We start from the raw sequence: 22,246 nt of genomic DNA, 5'->3' as shown, positions 1-22,246 counted from the left end.
GATTATTGTCTAGTTGCTTGCAGAACAGAGACATCAGCAGGAGAGTATTTTTAATGGTAATTAATGATATGTATTAATGGAATAGGAGAAATACAGTGATCCCTCGCTATATCGCACTTCGACTTTCGTGGCTTCACTCCATTGCGGATTTGTAAGCATATCTAAATATATATCACAGATTTTTCGCTGGTTCACGGATTTCTGCGGACAATGGGTCTTTCAGTTTATGGTACATGCTTCCTCAGTTTGTTTGCCCAGTTTATTTTATACAAGGGAGGCTATTGGCGGATGGCTGAGAAGCTACCCAATCAGAGCACGTATTATGTATTAAATATAAGTCCTCAATGATATACGATATGCTTCCCGCACGGTGCTTTGCACACTTAAAAGCTCTAACAGCCCGTATTGATTTTTCATTGTTTTTTTTTTTTTCTCTGTCTCTCTCACTCTCTCTGACATTCTCTGCTCCTGACGGAGGGGGTGTGAGCAGAGGGGCTGTTTGCACAGAGGCTGTTTGCTTAGAAGATACGGACGCTCCTCTAAAAAATGGTAAAAGGCTACCTTCACATTGATCCCTTCATTGTGCCGCTTTATCGAGGTGCTTGCATACTTAAAAGCCCAACAGCCCTATTGATTTTTGATTGTTTACTTTACTCTCGCTCTCTGACATTCTCCACTCCTGACACACACCTTGAAGAGGAAGATATGTTTGCATTCTTTTAATTATGACAAAAGAACTGTCATCTCTGTCTTGTCATGGAACACAGTTTAAACTTTTGACTAAAAGGTGTTATTTCATGTCTAGAGGGCTCTAATAATGTTAAAAAATGTATTTAGAAGGTCGTAAACATGTTTTCAGTGCTCTAACTGCGAAAATATTAGATTTATAAATAAAGAATCCTACTTTGTGGAAATTCATTTATCTGTCTGGAGCGCATTAACCGCGATAAACGAGGGTTTACTGTATATCTGTGCAGAGAATATTTATAAACAGTGTGGGAGAGTTTCTAAGGGCCTAAAATATATAAAAATAACCATACAAACATATGGTTTCTACTTTGTGGATTTTCACCTATCGTGGGGGTTCTGGAACGCAACCCCGGCGATTGAGGAGGGATTACTGTACAGCAATTCACACCTGTGTGCCACTATTCAATGATGTTACTTACTGCAGTTATGGGGAGGGTGGTGTCTTTGCTCTTAAAACTGAAAATGTTTTTTAGGTTTTAGTTTTCAGTCATCAGTCTTTTTCTGAACAGAACACAGGAGTTAAAACATGGGTATTTGTAATGTAGCTACGGTATTTAGAATAGGTTAAGGAAGAACAGCAGCAGGGCATAGACACTGATAAAATAATTAAAAACTTGAAAACACAATGTTCGTTTGCATGACAAATGATGCTTCTAGTGTTATATACACTATATAACAGCAGTTATAAAGTTTGCTTGGTAAGATAACAGACAGGAGAATTTTAAGACTTTTATAGCCAAGATATTAAAATGTTCCCCAGGATAACCAAGAGGAAAGTAGAAGAACATGCTGGGGTTCTAAAGCATGTTTATTAGAAGACCAAACTATGAAATCCAAGGTGATAACCCAACTATAATGGCAAAGATGAATAAAGTTATTTTTCCTAATAGCCTTGCTTAAACAATTATTGATGAAACAGTAATTTCTTAAGGTGTAGCATTTTATTGTTGTCTTCAGTGCACTGCCAGTTTTTTGGGGGTGAAGTGATGACATCACAGTTTACAAGTTGTTTGATTAGCAATGGGCCCATTACTAGAAACAATATTGTAGTACCCACAAAAAACAGTAAACAAAATGGTGACACAGTGATATCACAGAAATAGTCATAAAAATAAATAAAGGTAAAAATAACAATACTAACACATTCAAAAATTTAAACAAAATAAATTAGCATGATGCCAAACACAGTCTTTTTACCACATACTTTACCTTGAAGTAAATATAGATATGAAGCTCCAGCTTGAAGTTTCTTATTAGATGTACTCACTGTTTTTGTGGAGACGTGTTATATAAAATTATTTTGTACTGAAATAGAAGGCAAATATTTGACTGAAAGCGTTCAATGTTGCCTCTCAAAACCATGAAAAATATTACCTCGGTAGAAGACCACCCCTTATTTCTTATGCAAAAAGGCTTAAAGGGAACCTCTAACACATATGTTGTAAGATGCAAAATGCATGTGTGGACCAGGATCAGTAAAGTACAAAGTGTTCCATAATTACTGACTTCTCATGGACTGCTTCACTGTATATTAGTCCTATAAATCTGCCTTTCAAAAAAAAAAAAAAATAATAATTAGACTTTCGATGGGCTCAAGATGGAGGTTAATGGGCGATGGTCTGTGAGCAGCGTGAACTTGTTACCGTAGAGGTACTGGTGGAACTTGCGTACTCCAAAGACTATCGCGAGCGCCTCCCTCTCGATCTGAGCATAATTTTGTTCTGCCTTACTAAGAGTTCGTGATGCATAGGCTATCGGTTTTTCTTTGCCATCAGGCATGACGTGCGAGAGCACAGCTCCGACCCCATAAGGTGAAGCATCGCACGCAAGTCGAAGGGGCAGTTCTGGATGGTAATGGGTCAATACCTCCTGCGATACTAGGAGTAATTTAGCATCCTGGAATGCAGACTCACAGGCTGATGTCCATTGCCATGGCTTCTCCTTATTTAGCAGTTCATTCAGTGGTTTCAAGATAGTGGACAGGTCAGGGATGAAACGTCCGTAGTAGTTTAACATTCCCAGAAAAGAACGTAATTGACTAACCTCTTGTGGTGCTGGGGCCTCCACAATGGCACGCACCTTTTCTGGTGATTTGTGAAGTCCTGCTGCATCAATTATGTGACCCAAGTATTCCACAGACTCCTGGAAGAACAAGCACTTCTCTTGTTTGAGATGCAGGCCATACTCCTCTAGCCTACTCAAAACTGTATCCAGAGTTTTGAGGTGGGTCTGCCCATCAGGGCCACTCACAAGGATATCGTCCAGGTAACAGTGAGTATATGGCAGTCCAAGGAGCACTTGGTCCATAGCCTTCTGAAATAAAGCGGGTGATGATGCTACACCAAAAGGTAAGCGATTAAAACAGAATAGTCCTTTTTGCGTTGAGATAGTCAGCAGCTCCCAGACTTCTCTTCCACTTCCATCTGTAGATAGGCATTTGATAAGTCTAACTTACTAAAGTGTTGACCAAAACAACTAACCCCTGCAAAGTCATTCGGCATTGCTTGAAACATGTAGTTTAATACAATACATAACAACCACCCCTTATTTTTATGCAAAAGGCTTAAAGGGAACCTCTAACACATATGTTGTAAGATGCAAAATGCATGTGTGGACCAGGATCAGTAAAGTACAAAGTGTTCCATAATTACTGACTTCTCATGGACTGCTTCACTGTATATTAGTCCTATAAATCTGCCTTTCAAAAAAAAAAAAAAATAATAATTAGAAAAACAACTAACACTATACACTTCATTTTCTGAGTCTCATTTATTCATTATTAATTTAGGAATTCCAGAGTCATTCCTAAATGACACACACATGGCAGGAACTAACTCCAGAAAGTGAGATATGAGGTCTATTTCATCTCACTTGCTTCTGTTTCTCTGTTTTATCAATTTACTGTTAAAAAAGAAGAAAACAAAAAACCTGGATAATGTTCAGGGGAGCAAGGGAGAGTAAAGTGTTTGTATAATGCATTTCTAGTACTGTGAAAGGTGCATTCTAATAAGAAGCAATACAGGAACAATAACAAGTTGCACTGTTTTAGATTTCTTAAAGTAAAATTAAATGTTAAAAAGCAAGCTCCCCCTTTATATACAATGTACAGTACATAAGTTGAAAGTGGATTTTCTTTTGTTCAAGCATGTGACAACTGAAAATTAGAAAGAGCAATATGCTCTAAAGTAATATACTAATAAGGGTGTGCTACATGCCCAGTGCTAGGCGAATTTTGTGAAAAAATAAGTTACAATTTTTAAACATTGAATTGAATAGGACTAATCTTTGCAAATAGTAATTTTTGAATTGCATAACTTTTTGTGATATTTTACAATCTTGCAATGACTTGCATTGAATGAATACATGTGTGGGGTGGATGCTTTTTGATCTATACTACATGGAGTGGTCAACACATTGAAACAGGTTTAATTCACAGCTATGGGTGCCTTCTTTGAGAGTGTGCATTTCTTTTTTGAATTTTATGCAGTGTTGTGATGTGAGATTTTGCATATAACTTGATAAATATTTTGTATGTCTTTATTTGTAACTTAGGCAAAGCAATGTAATATTAGTGTTACATTATTGATAATAACAGCAATGGTTTGATGGTTTAAGAACCCCTCACCCAAGTAAAAAAAGCTTTTTAACTGAGTGTCTTTGAAATTTACGACAGGATTTGGGGGATGTGCCTTAAACCAGTTTGGCAAGTGTTTCTTTGCTAAAGTCTCTCAACCCCTGTAAGAAAGCCAGGCGCTCTAACTGCCAAGCTTTACCATAACATATGGTCTTGAGGGGTGGCAGGTGTTAAGATGTTCTGTTCCCTCATTGGTCTGAAGTATGTCTGTTTGGAACTGGCTTGTATCAGAAGACTTTAAGTACCATGACATCCTATTGGTTCTAGGGGTTTCTTACTAACATCTGATGAAGGAGTATCGTGCACTCTTATCAAACTGATGAACTGAAAGGATAACACAAGGGAAAGCACAGCTCGGCAGCCATATTGAGACAGGCATGCGGCCTGTTCTGAAGAAAGCTGACCACAAATGATGTCTTAACTAGAGACATTTTTTAGTAACTAACAAGTCTGTGTGCTGCCTGAACTACACATCACCATTTATCAGGTTGAATGGTGGCCAATATTTAAATGTACTTTGTATATTGTTATTATTTATGAATATTATCAATAATACATTGTTTAAATTGTAACTTAACTCCTGCTTGTCTTTTACTACACCTAATTGCCTGAGGTTATAGAAGTAGGAGGGAAGGTGGAGAGAAGTTATATACTATAATACATTATAAACAGTGGTAAGTCTGTGATATCTGAGGCATTCTGACAAAGGCTACATATTAATAATACAATAGGGGAAAGTAAAGCAATATATTACTCTACCAAGACAAAACATGCAGTTTTCATCTAGTCTTTCTGTTTACGTTTTGTAAAATTTTACAAATACACTGCCTATGAAATATTAAAATATCCGTAGTATAAACAGATCTAAAAAAAGAAGCATGCATGACTCAGTTTAACAAATGGACTAACTGAATAGCCTGAAAGCATTTAACATGGAAATACAGAATACCTTATAATTTAAATAAAAAATAATAAAAAGTCTGATTTTATTAAACTGCTAAAGTTGAAATTAATATTTCAAAATTAAATATCCTAATGGCAACATATAAAAAAGTAACCCAGTACTGTACTGACCTCTGATAGATAGCCACTGACATCAGACATTGCATGAATTTCCTGATTGATGGTTTGAAGATTTGGTTCAAGGAACAGCATGACAAAATACCAAAAAAGTTTGATTTTTTTCTTATCACCCAAGTTTCATAGATCTGACTAGTAATTAGATCAATGGAAAAAGGAAAAAATATCAACAAATATCAAATAAGTATTTGAAATTCTCTTCTTAATATTTGAATGCGAAGATGATGAGTGACATGTTGATGCAGTACATGATTATGTGAGTGAGGAGGACCTTACTTTAAGTGGAAAAATTCCAAAAGACATAATAAGGGCGGTGACAATATCATTCTCCACTGCTGTTGAGTCAAGATGAGATGTATAGTAGAGCCAACATTTGAAGCAAAATCCCCATTAGCTGTTTCACTGCTAAAGAGAAAACATATGCATGAGGAAACATGCTCAAGTAATGCAAAATTGGTAAAACATATATTAAACTATGTGGAAATAATGAGTTATAAATTAATAATATATCTATTTGTATTTATTCATTTGAAACATCAGGACTTCAAAGCACATAATAATGTCAAGTACAATTGATGCTGGAAAAATATTGGCTTGTTAGCATTATATATTAAATTGTTTAATCATCTTTCTCATATACCATATTTGTTAGGTCTTTATCATAATTGGTCACATAGCTTAATGTCTAAATTGTTAAATATTGAAAATAGTAAGAATAGTAATATTTCACACTTCTTTTAATGTTATTTTTATTGCATTATTTCAGGTTCGAGCCTCAATGATGGACAGTGGCACGAGGTTCGATTTCAAGCCAAGGAAAACTTTGCCATGCTCACTATTGATGGTGATGAGGCTTCTGCTGTACGGACAAACAGTCCAATCCAGATCAAGACAGGAAATCAGTATTACTTTGGAGGTGAAACATATTTATTTATTTTTTTATGATTTAGTTACTGCGGTGGACAGGCACCCTGCCCAGGGTATGTTTCTTGCCTTGTGCCCTGTGGTGGCTATGATTGGCTCCAGCAGACCCCCATGACCCTGTAGTTATGATATAGCGGGTTGGATAATAACAGGATGGATGGATGGATGGATAATTTAGTTATCCTACAGCAAAAATAATTGTTTAAACTTTACTACTGTATTAATTTCTGTTCTCTAGTTTGCTTCACATTAAGAAAAATGTAGAGCATTAGAATAAAATTATCAATATCCTTAAACAATAACTCTTGAAAGCTTCACATGACATCTTGAGAAAACAATCCAAAGGTAATATTCATTTTTATTTAAAATTGTTTTTAAATTGATTTTAAGATTTGTAAGGAAGACTTCATCATTTACCAATAAACATGTTATTTAGAAGGCCTCTGTGTCACAGGACACATTTTGTTAGATCTTAGTGTATTCTCATTACACTCTCCTAAGTTTATGCAGATGTAAAAAATCTCAAACTGAGAGAATAGATTTTGAATACCAAAGACTGAAAGATTATGCTGCAGGAGGAACATGGAACTAAATATTCTCATGACATAATCCCTTCTTACTACATAGAATCATAAAAAGACATAAGAAATATCTAAAAGGAAATGTATTTTTTTTACAGGAATAATGATTTGATAGTCTGGGAGAGAAATAATATAAAACAATAAAGACTTTATTTTACTCAGGTTGTACTAGCACAATTCACTGTTTTTACCTGCAAAAACTGAACATGAATTTCACCAGGTTTCAGCCCCTCACTCACACAATAACACCCTTTCATACATTGCCATTCTTCCATCTCAGAATAACATTGTTGCTTTTTACTCTCTCACCAAATTCAAAAGCTCCAGGGGGGCTATTCTGGGGGTCAAGGCTTGTTCTTTTTCTACTTGACAAATGCATCCCTTGATTATATAGCATCACCTGAAGGTAATTAAAGATCAGTCATACAAAGAGACCACCCAAAAAATATGTCACTACACTACAGCTTTCCCTGGTGAGCCTGATGTATCTTTAGGTCATAACATCTTGGCAGAGCACTCTTTTGTTATTAGGTTTTCTATCTCACAAGGTACTTTCCCCCCAAGGGAAAGAGGAAGTGCAGAGAATTTATGTTATTAATTCTATGTAGTCAGGAGCTATAGCAGTTCACCTTGTTTGTAGCACTAAACAATAAAATATGATCCTTTTTTCTACAAAATGTTTATTAAATTCCCTCAGTTTCTCTGGGTATTCAGTTTGTTCTTTAGCTTACAGGTCTATGTCTCAGGACTTAGGTTTTTGGCTTCTTTTCAATGAGCCAAGTATTTCTTTCTTTGTATTTGTTATACTTTCTCATTACTGACAATTCATAATTGTGAAAACAGTGACTATTTTCAATAGAGTTAGCAGTATAAAAAGTATGATGGTTAATCAGTAAAATATACTGGTTTATAGATAATTCAGTCCTACTGTAAAGTCAACATTCTTTAAAATATACTTTCAAGGTATAAGATATGTTAGTTTCTAAGTAATATCTCTGTTTTGATCTTTCACTCAGAGACTTGAAGTATTAGTTTTAAATTGAATGAGCAGATAGCTCAATTTTAAGTTTAAATTTATTGTCATGTGACAACAAAAGACAAAGGATGTATACACAGTGTACCAAATACCAAAATAACATCATACATTAAATGCAGCTTCAGACAGTATACGATATGGAAAATGTACTCATGTAATTGGGGAATAAAAACTTGAGTAAACACACATGGATTACAGACTTTCCTGTGCACCTACAGAAGTTGATGAATATAAGAGGAGATTTCAGGTTGTTTAAGGAAATAAAGGTGTTGACAAGTCTCCTTGATAATAACTGTGATGTACCGTGCCTGTTTCAGGTTGTCAGTGATGGTAATTCCACAAAATTTAAAGTTGCCAATTCTCTCTATAGTGGTAGGCTGTCTGGAGAGTGTTTTACCTGCTTTCTAAAGCCTATGAACAGCTCCTTGGTTTTATTATCAGTAATGGACGTTGTGTTTTTGCAGCACTTTGTCAGATGTAGGCCATCTCAAGACTATTGTGAATCCTTAACAGATTTAATGGAGGAGTGGAAATAGTTTGGACACACAGTGATAAGTGAACAAGGCATAAGTCCAGCATGCTACTCCATGTTGAGTATCAATGTGCTGGAAGTAGCAGAATCAATCCACACATGCTGGGATTTGCCAAGTAGGAAGTATAAAATGGGTGGCACGGTGATGCAGTGGGTAGCGCTGCTGCCTCGCGGTAAGGAGACAGGGTTCACTTCCCAGGTCCTCCCTGCGTGGAGTTTGCATGTTCTCCCTGTGTCTGCGTGGTTTTCCTTCGGGTGTTCCGGTTTCCTCCCACAGTCCAAAGACTTGCAGGTTAGGTGCATTGGCGATTCTAAATTCTCTCTAGTGTGTGCTTGGTGTGTGTGTGTGTGTGCATGCCCTGCAGTGGGCTGGCGCCCTGCCCAGGGTTTGTTTCCTGCCTTGCACCCTGTGTTGGCTGGGATTGGCTCCAACAGACCCCCGTGACCCTGTAGTTAGGATATAGCGGCTTGGATAATGGATTGATGGATGGAAGTATAAAATTCAGTGGCAGAGTTTACTGTGGTAAACTAATAACAGTATTGATGACGGCATAGTGTGGCTTATTTGAAATATTCAATTTATTGTTTCCAGGCACTAATCTCTCAAATAATATGCTTGCAGGTAACAGTCTGTTATAAAACAAATGAAAAAAACTCATTCCTGCTAATAAAACTGAAACCAGGCCTGAATGACTGTGGTGTTGTCAGACACTGTTGCACACATGAACAAATATAGCAAAAGACCTGTATTGATAGTAAAGATGTGACTTTCAAAATAACCCTTATGATATCTCAACAATGTGACACTCAAACTGAAAATGTAAATACATTACCACAATACATTAATCCATATTTATTTAAAGTAATAACAAAAGTAAAACATACAAACAAAAATAATTGAACAGTATCAAATTACCTTTGGATAATTTATGAAAAAGTTGAACATTTTACCTACTGAAATATATAAAAGTTTTAACTATTCTTCTAAAACCTGAAAAAGGCAACAGAAGAAACATCATTTAAATACAACTTAACATTATCACAAATGTTAGGCAGACAATTGAAGAACATGTCAACCACATCCATAAGCATTGTTCTACCTAAAATAACCTCTAGATAACAATGGAGCCATTGATATTCTGTGGCCCTCAAAAAGAACAGCAAATGTGTTGACAAAAGGGAAAAGAGATAGGCATTGCATATTCTGTTGCAATGGGCAAGTGTCAATAAACATAATAGACACTAAATGAGCATGTCTTATAGTAATATTTGCAGCAGTAGTGTCATAAATGGAAAACATCACTTTTGCAACATAACAGAATATCCACCACAGAACAAAGGCTTTGGCAATCTGTGGTCTAGTAAGTCAAGCAAAACTGTTAACAGCACAAGAACCAGAACAAATAATGTTTAATATGCCAGAAGCTGAATCTAAAACATCACCGCACCTAATAATCACTGAGTGAGCACTAAATCTTTTCTTAGGAATTATTCCTAATTATTAATGTGTTTTAAGAGCTAGGGAAACCAAGGATCATATTTTTCTTAAAAGATAAATGCCTAAGGGCAAAACAGGCACAAATCATTTTCATTTCAACTTAATATTGTTTAAGTTGTTTATTAAAATGGAAAATGCACTAGAGAAAGCAGCCGTATTGCCATTCAAGTAATCAAAACATCCTTCAGCTCTGCCATATCAATTTGGCTATTATTTTTTTCAATCTAAAGTTTGTCACTTCCAGCTGTGCATTTTTGGCTCATTAGTAAATATTTTATCTCTTAAGATTATATTAAGCATACATTCTAGAAAGAAGACACCCACAGCTCAGTGCTGTACACAATATTTGTTTTTAATATTAATCCTTAATTTTGTTTATATTATATTCATCCATCAAAAAAATTTACTGGCTGTCACAAAACACCAAAGTAGCATGTTGTGGGCATATACTATATTGAAGTACTGAATCAAAGTTTTATAAACAGAGTGAACAGACTAGAACTTATATTGACTAAATAGAAATGTGCTGTATATATAGTGAGGGGTGCCCAGCTGGTACTCAACTGCCACGGGCAAAACCACTGTCATGGTGCAAACCTCATGAGACTGTCTCATGGTCAACCCCTCTTGGGAGACATTGGTAGACCAATCTAGGGACCACTAGGCAAGGAATGGCACCTCATTAGTGCAATGGGTCGATACAGATAAAGGGAGAAGGAGAGTGTCTGGCATCTTAGTTGTATTAGTGTAGTTTTCCTCACTAACCCTAGAGGTATCTGAGTTTTATTAGGAAACAGATATAACAAAACCTCTAGGCTAAGTAGTGGAAGTACAGTGTGTTCCTAGGTGAGGAAACTGGGTAAAGTTGTCTTTTGAAGGATAAAGAACCCCGTGTATTTTCTGGGTTGTCTGTCTTAAATGGGAAATCAGCTCTGCGTAAGATTGCAATGAAGGCTAAAATTTCATTAAGTTAATTGTAGAAAGTAAGCATCTTTAAATATAATATATATATTGTGGACGCTAGAGGCACTGTTGCCCCATTGAACCCACCAGACAGATGTCCAGGACACACGTTTAAAACATCAAGAATAATTTATTTAATATTCTCTGCAATAATGTGCACAAAGCACCGCACACTCCACAATTCTCCAATAAATACTTAATCACCATAATAATCAACAACAACCAATCCTCCATTCCCAGCAGCTCCATTCCTCTACCACCCTGCCTGTTAAAATAAAATAATTTTTTTTTTTTTAATCCTGAGTTCTTCTTTATATTATAAAGAACACAAAACTCTATGATGTCAGCACGTCTTAGTTTCAATCACAAGCCCAAAATGCCATTTTTACAATTATTTGAATTTCTACCTTTCTGTTGACCTGCGATGTAATACATGGAGGAATATGAAGCCTAGTGGTAGCCCACCGTATTGCTAAAGTCATATGTATTTTGACTTAACAAACCTCGATAATGTATTGTTGACAATTTACTATTAGTCTGTTAGTAGGTTGCTGCTTTGTAACGAGACTATAACACAAAGTTTATTTGGTTTTTAGTAAGATTTACAAGGAATGCAAGACACTTTAGAACAGAACTTACCCATATTATATCTGTTAGTCACTGCTGTATTACAAGAGTTTGACAAAGTCTTTGTTTTTATTCAGTAGCAATAAGTGCCTAATAAGCCCTAATTAGATGAGATTACTATTACATTTAGTGGTAGGGTAAAGTAATTATTATTGAAAGACTGCTGTAATTGTTAAGTATAATTTCAGCAGGATTAATTTTATCCCAGGAAGTGGGGTAAAGTAATTACTATCGAAGGACTTCAGTAATTTTAATCCCATCTTAATTGCACAAATAACAAAATTGTACAGACATATTAATTTGCACAGTACTAGTTTTACCTGAGGTAATTTTTTACAGATTTTTAATAGAAGGTAAAAGGCTCTATAACCTTTTACCCAACTCTTGGTGTAAAACACAATGGACAATAGATGCAGTATAGTTTGCTCTTAAGGTCTCTGTTCTAAAGTATTCCAAATTTTATTTCCTTATTGTGTAAACAGAACTTTTATTCTCCTGCCCTCATTTGCCAAGCATCCTAAGCTTCATAAATAGGGTGTGTAGTTTGTTTGCTGCTTATATTATAACATTATCAGGCACATAGTGGCCTGCTGTAGCCACAAACCCCTGCATACCAGCTTCAGTGCAGGAAAACTGGACTATGCTGTGTTAACAATGAAACCATCATGGATACACCTATAAAACCAAAAACTACTCACTTTACTTGAATTCCAACAAGATGAAATCCTTTCCAAACTAAAAAAAAATAATCATCTGATTTACTAATTAGGATAATATTTTTTTAATCTGAAAGAAAATTTAATACAACAAGAAAACTATTAAAATAATAACTTAAATAATAACAAATCAAGCTAAGAAAAACAAAATGCATAAAAAAGAATAAAACTACAAACATATTGTTAAAATAATAAGCTTAATAGGTTTAAGTGGAATAGAAAGGACAACTACAAACAAGAAGTGAAAAACAATTAAACAAAACCAAATCAATATCTTGTATAACAGAAGCCTTAAGGGTAAATCTCAAATGTGAAACTTTAATACTATAGGATCAGACCATTAACAAGATCAATACAGTACTAAACCCTTGATGGGCAAATCCAAGATTCAGAATCCTGCTATTTCACAAAGTTAAAAAAACAGAAGAAATAAAAAAAAAATAATAATTTAAGGTTAACCCTTAAAAATTGAGACACAGGCAAAATAAACCATAACAAAGAATCAATACCTTGGCAAAGACAATTCCTTTTATTGCAGTACCTCAGGTAGCAGCTGCAATGAGCAACAAACTTGAGAAACTGATAGTGTGGAGGGTGCCAGTTGTCTTTGGCTCTGTTCTGAAGGGAAAAAAAGACAAGTGAAAGGGAGAGAGATTTAAAAAAAATTATAAATAAATACACCCCGCGTGTAGCCCCAGGAACAACATGACAACCTACAAAGTGCAGCCGACAGAAGAAAAGTAGAGTAAGTTGTGGTGCAGACCTAAGCAGGCAGGATGGAAAGCACAGCATGCATATGAAAAGCAAGATGTTTTTTCATAATTCACAATCCAATATGAAAAAACATACAGAAATCAAAGTATACGTTTGTGGGGAAATAAATTAGGCAAAGGCTTTAAAAGTATAAATAAAGGCAGAATCCAAGAAATAGCCAAGTTTTATAAAAATACAAAACAATAGAAATTATAAAAACTGAACTAGAAGATTTGCATGGATAGGATTCACAAGAGCAAAGACCAGTAGTAAAACTTCCTTATTTATTTTCAGTGTACCTCCCATAAAATGGCTAAAATATAATTAATTTTTTCATAGCAAAGGAAACAGACGGAAGACTCCAATGGCAAAATGTAGCAGCCAGATCCTCTCTTGTCAAGTAAAAGCTATTAAAACGAACATCACAAATTGAACATGTTTTATAATATATTCTTTGGAATAAATACATTATCATCTATATGCACCACTACATTGATTCTGTATACATCAAAAAAGGTAGTTTATGAAATTACTTCAAAAGAGGTGGCCCAATTGCAGGTTTACAGCAATAAAATCCTATATAAAGACCAATTCTTCTTTTAAAGAAAATAAAAAGAGACCTAAAAAGTGAACATAAGGGCCTTTTTAAATGATAATCACCATTTTCAAAATGTATCTGATTTCAGAAGCATTGAAGAAAGAAAGCACCATTTGGGTAAAGAAATAAAGGCAAAGAAATCATAGTTTAAGAGTATTTTGTGTGTTAAACATACAGTATTTCTATATTGAAGATAACCCTTTAAAAGAAGTTTTTTAGACGTATTGCTACCAATTATGTGCATTGTATTCTTTCTAAAATATAATGAATAAAATTATTAATATACAAATAATACAAAAGTGAAGATTTATATTGCTTGCTTAGTACAGACATTTTCTATCATCTGCCTGTATTTGAACTGTTCTTTTTTATTTGTCTAATTTCACATATAAAGAAGAAAACTAAAGATACAGTCATAAGCATTAGTAAGAGAAAGACAATAATTCCATTTACAGTCTCAGTTTTTGGTTATTTTCTTATGCTGTAATTTAACTATCCATAACTTCATCATACATTGTTCAGTATCCATGCTCTCTATATTAAAATAAAGGACAGACATTTTTCTTTCAGAAAATGTATATCTGGAGAAGAAATAATGTTTTGTACATAAATTACAGCACAATGCAGTAAAAATTCAATCTGTTTTACAGAAAAGAATAACATTGTGTTTGAAACACAATGTAAGTGGTACACTGTGTATTAGCAGTGATTGAACAAAGTGGTTATTAAATGTCCAGAGCTAACATGTATTGTTTCACTGTATTGAATAGTAAAAAAAATAACAGCAGTAGTGCATTTTTGAAATTTGCAGATGTAAATAACCATCATTATTCTTTATTCATTCTTTATTCAAATTATTCAACTGTTTAGTGAATTTTAAAGTGTATAATCACTACAGTGCAATGTTTCTACCAAAAATATGCAATTTCTAAAATAAAAAAATACCATCAAAATGATTTCTCTTACTATAGAGTAATCTGGATAACATCAAAAAGGACAAATTCATGATACTTCAAGAAAAAATAACATCCAACTAAAAGTATGCCTGAACATATAAATCAGTAATTATTTGTGGATGTCTGCCTGTTTGAACTTGAGTAATTTGTTTGACAGCTTTTTGCACTGACTTACATAGGATCAGGAAGTGAGATATAACATCCAGAGGGTTGCCTAGTTGTAAATGCTTGTAACTAAAAACAATAACAGCTGTACACTACTGGTCAAAAGTTTTAGAACACCTCAGTTTTTACAGTTTTTCTTAAGATTTAATCAGTTGAAATGCAATAAATGACCTAAAATGGTGAAAAGGTATGCAGTAAACTGCCAGAGGTTTAAATTTAAAGTTTAGGTTAACAAAAACTGAAAAAACGGAAATTTCAGAATATTACAAATGAGCCTTCTTCAGGTTCTCTATGTAGCAAAACAAATTCTATAAAAGAACAAAGTGCCTGACCTTCGTTTTTGTTTTGTTCCTTCTGTTGTCTCTTGTTTCTATTTTAAAAAAGCATTAGAGAATTTTGTGTTATGTTATGTAAGTTGACTAAAAAAATGCATAAGGAACATTTTCTGTCTGATTGAACTTGTCTAGATATTTGACATCTGGACAGATGTTCCATAATTGTCCCTCAAATGTATGTTTACCACTATTTCTGTAGTCTACTTTTTATACAGTGGTGTAAAACCATCTGTTTGGCATCCTCGTTCAGTACCTTAATTATCTATTTCAAATAGAATGAGGCTCTGTTCAGGAAGGATTTACTTTACTGACATTTAAAATGAAAAATCTTTAGACTGTTAAGTGTAGGTGCAGAGAAAGGGAAAGTAGTGTCAATTTTATTTAGTCATGCTTTGAATTAATGACAAAACATAACAGATTTACAATGTATATATATATATATATATATATATATATATATATATATATATATATATATATATATATATATATATATATATATATATATATATATATATATATATATCCAGCCTCTGGTCTAAATTGAAATCAGTCTTACAACTTAGGTGAAGGAGGATTTCTGTTAGTGCTTGGCAGCCAAATGTTTAGTAGGTTTAATTTTAGAAATTAAAGTCAAGACTTCCTGCTATGTTATAGGATTAAAATTTGTAAAGTGTTGAATGCAATGTAAGACAGGGCCTGCCAGGCTAGTATGCAGTCTACACTGTGATGCTGAGATCTGGGATCTTATATTTTTAATTTTCACATTAAAGAAGTTCATAAAGTTTGTACTGCTAATGTCTGCTGGTATTTTGTACTCTAGATCTGAATTCCCATTTGTTAATTTAGCCACTGTTCTAAACAATACCCAAGGTTTTTTATTATTGCTATCTATTATTTTGAAATAATAGTCTGAGCAAACTTTAAAGATAACTTTTTTATATTTTTTAATACTCCCTGTCCTTGCAGTTTGAAAGACCTGTAGCTTGGTTGTTCTCCATTTCACTCCAGTTTTTAACACTTTAATTTAAAAGCTCGGGTGTTCTCTTTAAACCAAGGAGAGTTTCTATGTGCTTTGATCAAGGTCATATTATTATGTGATGTTAGCTGATCTAAATTGTTTTTCATGTTTACATTTGATTGTAGCTTATCTAAATGGTTTTCCAAAATTACATTTGACTTACCCCATGTATCTATACATTTTGAAACAGAATTACAATCTAGATGTTGCACTGTCTTTGTTTTAATCTGTGAGTGTATTGGTAAGGGCAGAACCAAATGAAACGTAATTAAGTAGTGATCGGAAATAACTTAATTTAATGAAGTAATATTTAAATTTTTAATTTCAACTTTGTAAGTTATAATTAAATCTAATGTGTGGTTATGATTATGAGTTGGATCTCTTACAATCTGACAAAATCCTACTGAATTTAACAAATAAGTAAAATATTTGCTAAAAGTGTCAGTGTTCACATTAATGTGTACATTAAAATCCCCCATCAACACTACTCAATCATAATTTATAGCCAAATCAGATAAAAGGTTGCAAAATTCAGTCATGAACAATGAATATGGCCCTCGTGGTCTGTAGACTAGCACTATAATTGTGTTGGAATGTATTTTAATATTTATAATGAATGCCTCAAAGGATATGAAGTCGCCTACATTTTTAGAAGTGATTTTCAGTTTGCAATAATGAATTATGCCAAGGATTCCTCCTCAACAAGAATCTCTAGATTTTTGAAAGAATGAGTATCCATCTGATGACACCTCAGCTAGGGGAACAGTGTCAGATTTACTAAGCCAGGTTTCAGGGAGAAGACACAGGTCAGATATTGCACTTAATATAATATCATTTACCAAATCAGCTTTACTTCCAAGAGAGTGAATGTTCAATAGCAGCATTTAAAACTGCATACTTCTTTCTGAACTGGTGATATATTTTTTGTTGTAATTTGATCCAAGTTTCTATAATAGGTGCCCCTGGTCTGGTTTTATCTCTTGGTTTAATTATACAATTTATTTTTTGGTAATTTAAGGTCTGCATCATGACTCAATTTGTACTGGATGCCCCACAACAGGGATTAGAGGTAACAGTTTCAGAAAAGTAACAAATGGGTTAAACAACAACCTGTGATTTAAGATCACACAACTGCAGCCTGGTTGGTGAAGCTGAATCAGAAGTAGGTGAATTGTTTAAACAAACTGAGTCAATCCAATTTTTAGTTTACCTAATTGCTCTCAGGTTCCTAATGTTGCCCTCCATTTTGCATATTTTCCAGACCAACTCTAAATTAACTAAACACTTTTGGCAGGTGAAGCTGTCTACGTTGTCCGCTGGAAAACCTGAACTGTACATGCCACAGGACACAAAACATATAAACATGCCCTCAACGGGCAGAGAATAGATGGAACTTATGTATAGTGCTGAGTTCATCTTCTCTGTTTCTGCAGTAAATTCGGTGCTTTTTGCACTTTCCACATTCAGTTGAATCACTAACAGACCATTGGCTTTAAGTTTCCACTACCTGCTGAGCAATGGACTTCGATTTCTCAGTGCCGGTTACTTCTCCTTATCAGATGTCGGCTTTACTCCACTTGAACTTACTCGGGTGTTTGTGAAGAGCTACATGCATGTGGGAGATGCCGCTGCTCTGTGCTTCCGCTCGCTACTGTTCAGAAGAGATGGGGCCTGAAAGATAGAGAGAGAGTCACTGTGTCTCTAGAAGAGGAAAATAATGTGAACTTGAAAGGAACATATGATAAAGCTAATAAAATATTTAGCTTGGTTTTTGTACAGTGTTAGCATGTGTTATCTCAAAGATCCAGATGCTGAGCTTAGTTTTGATCTATCATGTAGAGTATTGCAGTTTCGTTCACAATGACATTAGGTTTATTGGTGTTTTAGCGCAACTTGACTGACTGTGGATATATGTAATAGGATGCCCTTGAATAGACTGCAATCCTGTCTTGGATTGATACTGGGATATACCCACAGATGCCCATCATCCTTTAATGGAAAGGAGCTTGTTTAGAAAAATGGGAGAATGGATTGATTGAACAATGGATAAAATATTTCCACACAACACATTTGGCTGTTCAGTTTATATCAGCTATAGTGCAAACATGACAATATGAGGGTAAGTCAAAAAGTAAAAGGAATTTGAACATTACGAGGTAATAGCCATGGATTGAAGTTGGCACCTGCCGTAGTGAGATTTCTTTGGCAGAGGGAGTGAAACCTGTTGAAATTAGCAAAGGTTGTTGGCTCAGTACAGAAATGAAAACAACATGACTCAGCATAAAGTTTATAATGGGGTAGAAATGTTTAAAGTGGAAAGAACAAGTGTAACTGACAAAGCTCAATCTACATCATCTCATTAACATACTGCCGACATCATCAACAAACTGCCTTGAGAGATGCTCTGGACCCAGTGGCTCCCCTTAAAACAAAGTGATCTAAGCACATATAAACTCTCCCTGGTTTAATGAAAACACTCGAGCTCTTAAATTAGAGTGTCGAAAACTGGAGCGCAGATGGAGAACAACAAACATTTCTTTCAAATTGCATGGACAGAGAGTGTTAAAAAATATAAAAAAGCTCTCTTTAAAGCTCGCTCAGAATACTATTCTACAATATTAGATAACAATAATAAAAATCCTTGGGTACTGTTTAGAACAGTGGCTAAATTAACAAATGGAAATTCATATCTACAGTGCAAAATACCAACAGATATTAGCAGTACAGACTTTGTGAACTTCTTCAATGAAAAAATTAAAAATAGAAGTTCCCAGATCTCGGCATCACAGTACAAACCAAATATTAGCTTATCAGACCCTGTCTCACATTGCATTCAGCACTTTAGTAATTTTAGTCCTGTAACTGAGCAGGAAGTCTTAACTTTCTAAAATACTAGAAAAAGTAGTTGCCAATTGGCTACAATTACACCTTATGCATTACAATTTATTTGAGAAATTCCACTGGCTTCTGCACTGGTCATAGTACAGAAATGGCACTAACGCGGGTCGTAAATGATATTATGATATCCTCTGATGAAGGAACCTCCACTGTAATTATATTGTTAGACTTAGGTACAGCATTAGACACCAGTAACCATTCTATTTTACTGCACAGGCTAGAAAATGATGTTGGGCTTACAGGCACTGTGCTCGCTTGGTTTAGTTCTTATTTATCAAATCGATTCCAATATGTACAGATATGTGCTGACAGTACTCCATCATTATACACAGAAGTGAGATGTGGTGTCCTGCAGGGCTCAGTACTGGGACCTTTACTATTTTCAATTTACATGCTTCCACTGGGATCTATCATTTGGAAACATAATGTTAATTTTCACTCATGTGCAGATGACACCCAGTTATACCTTTCAATTAGATCAAATGAAGTTTCTCCGATGTTGTCTTTAATTAGTTGTGTTAGTAAATTAAAGGAGTGGATGGATGAGAACTATCCATCCATCCATTATCCAACCCACTATATCCTAACTATAGGGTCACGGGGGTCTGCTGGAGCCAATCCCAGCCAACACAGGGTGCAAGGCAGGAAACAAACCCCGGGCAGGGCGCCAGCCTACCGCAGGGCACACACACACACCCACATACCAAGCACACCTTAGGGACAATTTAGAATCGCCAATCCATCTAGCCTGCATGTCTTGGGACTGTGGGAGGAAACCGGAGTACCCAGAGGAAACCTACGCAGATTTCAAAATCCTCCTTTTAACATATAAAGCATTAAACGGCCAAGGTCTGGCTTACTTGTCTGAACTTATCATGACTTACAAACCTGAGTGCACATTAAGATCTCAAGATGCCGGTCTGCTTATGATTCCAAGGATTAATAAAATAACAGTGGGAGGTCAAGCTTTTAGTTACAGGGCCCTTAAACTGTGGAATGGTCTGCCTGCTACTATAAGAGATGCCCCTTCAGTCTCAGCTTTTAAATCCCGGCTGAAGACTCACTACTTCAGTTTAGCATATCCTGACTAGAGCTGCTGATTAACTGTACAGACTGCATCTCTGTTGTTAGTCATTAGCACTAAAACATAAGTAACATGATAATTATAATTGTATGCTAACCCTCACCTATTCTGTTTCTCATCTCGCTACTCAAATGTGGCACTTGGTGCCACGGCCCACTTGTCAAGTTGTTTTGCCTGCCTAAGGTATAGTCATCCCTGAAGGAGGATCGCATGAATCATGGGAAACAGGGATCCTTTCATCAGATTAGCACTATTTCAGCTGTGGAATGGCCAAATGGGGAAGGCAGCTTGATGGATGAGTTCTCCAGTACTTGAAACAAATCCAAATCATATTATGTGATATAATCTACCATTAAATTCTACTCCGTACTTCTAAATTTTTTATTTTTATACTGCATTGAGGATTTGTTCTGTTCTGTGTATTGTACTGTATTGTATTGACCCCCTTCATTTTGACACCCACTGCATGCCCAACCTACCTGGAAAGGGGTCTCTCTTTGAACTGCCTTTCCCAAGGTTTCTTCCATTTTTTCCTTACAAGGGTTTTTTTGGGAGTTTTTTCTTGTCTTTTAGAGAGTCAAGGCTGGGTGGCTGTCAAGAGGCAGAGCCTGTTAAAGCCCATTGCAGCACTTGTGTGATTTTAGGCTATATGAAAATAAATCGTATTGTATTATATTGTATATGGGTCCTTCATAATTCTCACATATCAATAAGGGTAAGTCAAATAAACAATTCTACCAGTTAAAAAGAGCAAATTTTTTGTTGCATTAATTTAGAAGGCTGCAGAAAGTATTTATACAGAGCCATCTATTGGAACAGGATATGACTGTAAGCTGTGTATTGTGAAGTAGATTGTTACAAAAATAAAGAAGGCCAATTAAATAAATAACATGGCAAATCCTCTGATTTTGGGAGCATGTCATTGTATTGAATTAACTACCATGTTTGAAGATGAACACTTCAGCCCGAAGAACAAGGAATAAAATGTGAATAAACAAATATAAATCAGTACAAAATCAGAATGAGTCTGTACTTATGTCCCAGTCCTCTCCAATGTATATGTGCCCTGGCATTTTCAGATTCACTAATGTCGAGGGTCATCTGTGGGATTTTGTCAGCAGCCTTCTTGCATGGCTGTCTTGGGAAGGAGTCAGCGTGTATTGTGTATTTGTTTTTAATTAGTTGTGGACACCAGAGAGTGCTCCAGCTCCCCAAACCCAACTCAACAAACACAGGGCACAAGTTTAAACCACAAAGCGCCTTTTGTTGCGTAGGAAACTCTTCAAGTCAGCGTTTCCCACCACAACAGACACAAGTACAAGAACAATACAGCACACAATGACTATTCTTTCTTTCCCTCTCTTGATCACTGCCTCCTCTGCTCCTCCCAGCAAACTTTGTCCACCTTCCACCCAACTCTGGCTCGTCTGGCTCTTTTTATGTTGGCCACTCGGAAGCGCTACTGCTTTTCTGCCCACATAATAATTTGGTTGCTTCAAAACAAATGACTAACACGATGTATAGGTGCCTCAAAATGTGCGTGTGCATACACAAGTGAGTGAACATTAGGAAACACTGTTAAATAAAATATACTTTTTGTTGTTTAAATTTGGTTTATTTCTTTGACAAAATAGATAATATGAAAGAAAAATAATATAAAGTAATAACATAAAGATGTGATCCTTGCTAAGATCAAAGGAGTGGAGGGAGTTTGTTATACCCATTTGCTCTTATTCTAACCTGACAGAAGCTTACAGAAAGAATCTCAGAGAAGCGATGTTTTACATATGGTAACCCTGGCTTGATCTCATTGTTTTTCAAGAACTTTCACTTGTATTTTATTTGTTTCTGTCAGAATGAATTAACACTTTTTTCACATTATTAGTGTTACATTTTTGAGCTCTTTATTCTTTCTAATTAACCCATATGTGTCTATTTATCGCTGCAATAAAATTTAAATTATCTGTTTCATGTTAAATCAAATTTCCTTTAATTTCTATAAATTAAGTTGGCTTCTTGAGAGTCCATTGTATTTATATCATATTTTGTAGTCTTTATTTTTTACAGTACTGTGCACTCTTTCTAGCCTTGGTGT

The 22,246-nt window shown here is 35.1% G+C and overlaps 1 protein-coding gene across 1 annotated transcript in view; it reads left to right on the top strand.

Moving 5' to 3' along the window:
• The window catches only part of cntnap2a (contactin associated protein 2a), a 986,203-nt gene that overhangs the window by 686,797 nt on the left and 277,160 nt on the right, over positions 1-22,246 (top strand). The window contains exon 8 of the mRNA XM_039753312.1: positions 6,231-6,380. Within this exon, the coding sequence (XP_039609246.1) occupies positions 6,231-6,380 (150 nt within the window). The remainder of the gene's footprint in view (positions 1-6,230; positions 6,381-22,246) is intronic.

Source organism: Polypterus senegalus, chromosome 5 (assembly GCF_016835505.1).
Source record: "Polypterus senegalus isolate Bchr_013 chromosome 5, ASM1683550v1, whole genome shotgun sequence".
Lineage (NCBI taxonomy): Eukaryota > Metazoa > Chordata > Cladistia > Polypteriformes > Polypteridae > Polypterus > Polypterus senegalus.
This window is presented reverse-complemented; position numbering and strand designations above follow the sequence as displayed.